The sequence below is a fragment of the Numida meleagris genome, unplaced genomic scaffold (genome assembly GCF_002078875.1).
Source record: "Numida meleagris isolate 19003 breed g44 Domestic line unplaced genomic scaffold, NumMel1.0 unplaced_Scaffold547, whole genome shotgun sequence".
Classification (NCBI taxonomy): Eukaryota; Metazoa; Chordata; class Aves; order Galliformes; family Numididae; genus Numida; species Numida meleagris.
In genome coordinates this window covers 1-1560 of record NW_018364763.1, presented here as the reverse complement: position 1 = coordinate 1560, position 1560 = coordinate 1, and the positions used below count along the sequence as shown (strand labels likewise).

The 1560-nt window shown below is 69.3% G+C and overlaps 1 protein-coding gene across 1 annotated transcript; it reads right to left on the bottom strand.

The window, feature by feature from the left end:
* Positions 1-6: 6 nt before the first annotated feature.
* On the bottom strand, positions 7-1039 carry LOC110391843 (gonadotropin-releasing hormone II receptor-like; the record flags this gene model as incomplete). The annotated part of the gene is made up of 2 exons (XM_021383791.1): positions 7-698; positions 820-1039. Coding segments are annotated over 2 exons (738 nt in total), but the record flags the coding sequence as incomplete, so codon positions are not given.
* Between the last annotated feature and the right edge of the window lie 521 nt (positions 1040-1560).

Below are 1560 nucleotides of genomic sequence, written 5' to 3'. Positions count from 1 at the left end.
GCGCTCTGAAGGTGACGCGGCGCTCGGCCGCGATCCTGGGCGGAGCGCTGGGCTCTGTCCGCCCGCGGCCGTTCCCCGTCCCCTCCGCCCGCTCGGCGCCGGGGCACGGACCCATCTCCGCTCGCGGCCTTTCCGGTAACTTTTATTTCTGTCCGTCGTCCTCTCGCGGTTTGTCCTTCATTAAACGCGAGCTGAGCTCCGCCTCCTGTCCTCGCTCCTTCGGGACCCGCCGAAAACCGACGGCTCGGCCGCTGCTCCCGGCGCGGCGTCACGAGGCCCTTTGGGGCTCCCCCCCGCCGGGTCCCCCCCCTCGGTCGCCTCCCGCTCGTCCTTCCCGGCGCTGCCGGGGGCTCTGCGGGCGGCGGAGGCGCGGACGGAGCCGTTGAGCGCCGAGGCCGCGTCCTGGCGGCGCCGCCGGCGGCCACAGCCGCAGAAATGCACCGTGAAGAGCCCGTAAACCAGCGGGTCCAGGCACGTGTTGAAGAGGCCGAAGAGGAAGAGGATGTGGCTGAGCGCCGGCGGCACCCTGCCCCGGGTCAGCATCTCCGGGGAGAACCAGTACCACAGCCCCAGCAGGTAGTAGGGCGTCCAGCAGCACACGAAGGTCAGCACCACCACCACCGACATCTTCAGCGTCCGCATGCGCGCCCGCGGGATGCGGTCGTGGGAGCGGCGCAGCTGCACGTCCCGGGAGGACGCTGCGGGGGGAAACGGAAACGGGTGGGAAGTGGGGGGAAATGAGGGGGAAATGAGGGGGAAATGCGGCCGCATCGGCGAGGAACGGCCCGGGGAGGGGGGAGGGGTGCGGGGGGCACTGACCGCGCGCTGCCCTCATGGTGCCCGAGATGGCGGCCAGGATGCGGCCGTAGCACAGCAGCATGACGAGCAGCGGCAGCAGGAAGAGGCAGGCGAAGGTGAACATGTTGTACAGCGTCTCCTGCCAGCGCGCCGCGAAGCTGCCCACCGTGGCGCACTGCACGAAGCGGCGCGGCCGCGTGCGGCTCACGGTGCGGAACACGAAGGCCTGGGGGGGGCGGGGGGGTCAGCTGCCCTCTGCCCGCGCGCTCCTCGTCCTCCCCCGTCACCTCCGCCACCGGCAGCGTCCCCTCCCCGCCATCGTCCTCCCTCCCCACTCCGACGTCCCCGCCGCCGCTGTCGTCCTCCCTGTTTGCCAGCACTGTTATCACCGCCGCTGTTACCGTCCTCCCCCTGGCACCGTTGCCGTGCTCCCCCCGTCATCTTCCTCCTCTCACCATCATCATCCTCCCCCCTTCGCCATCTTCCTTCCCCCTTCCAACAGCCCCACCATCACCATCACCCTTCCCCCTTCTCCATCACCATTATCACCGCCGCCGTTGCCGTGCTCTCCCATCCTCGTCCTCTTGCAGTCATTGTTAACGCCATCATCGTCCTCTCCCCACCCTCAGCCTCCTTCCCCCTTCCTACGCCACCGCCACCATCGTCCTCACATCGCCACCACCACCACTGCCGTGCTTCCCCCATCATCTTCCTCCTCTTGCAGTCATCATCAACCCCATCATCATCCTCCCCCCCCCCACC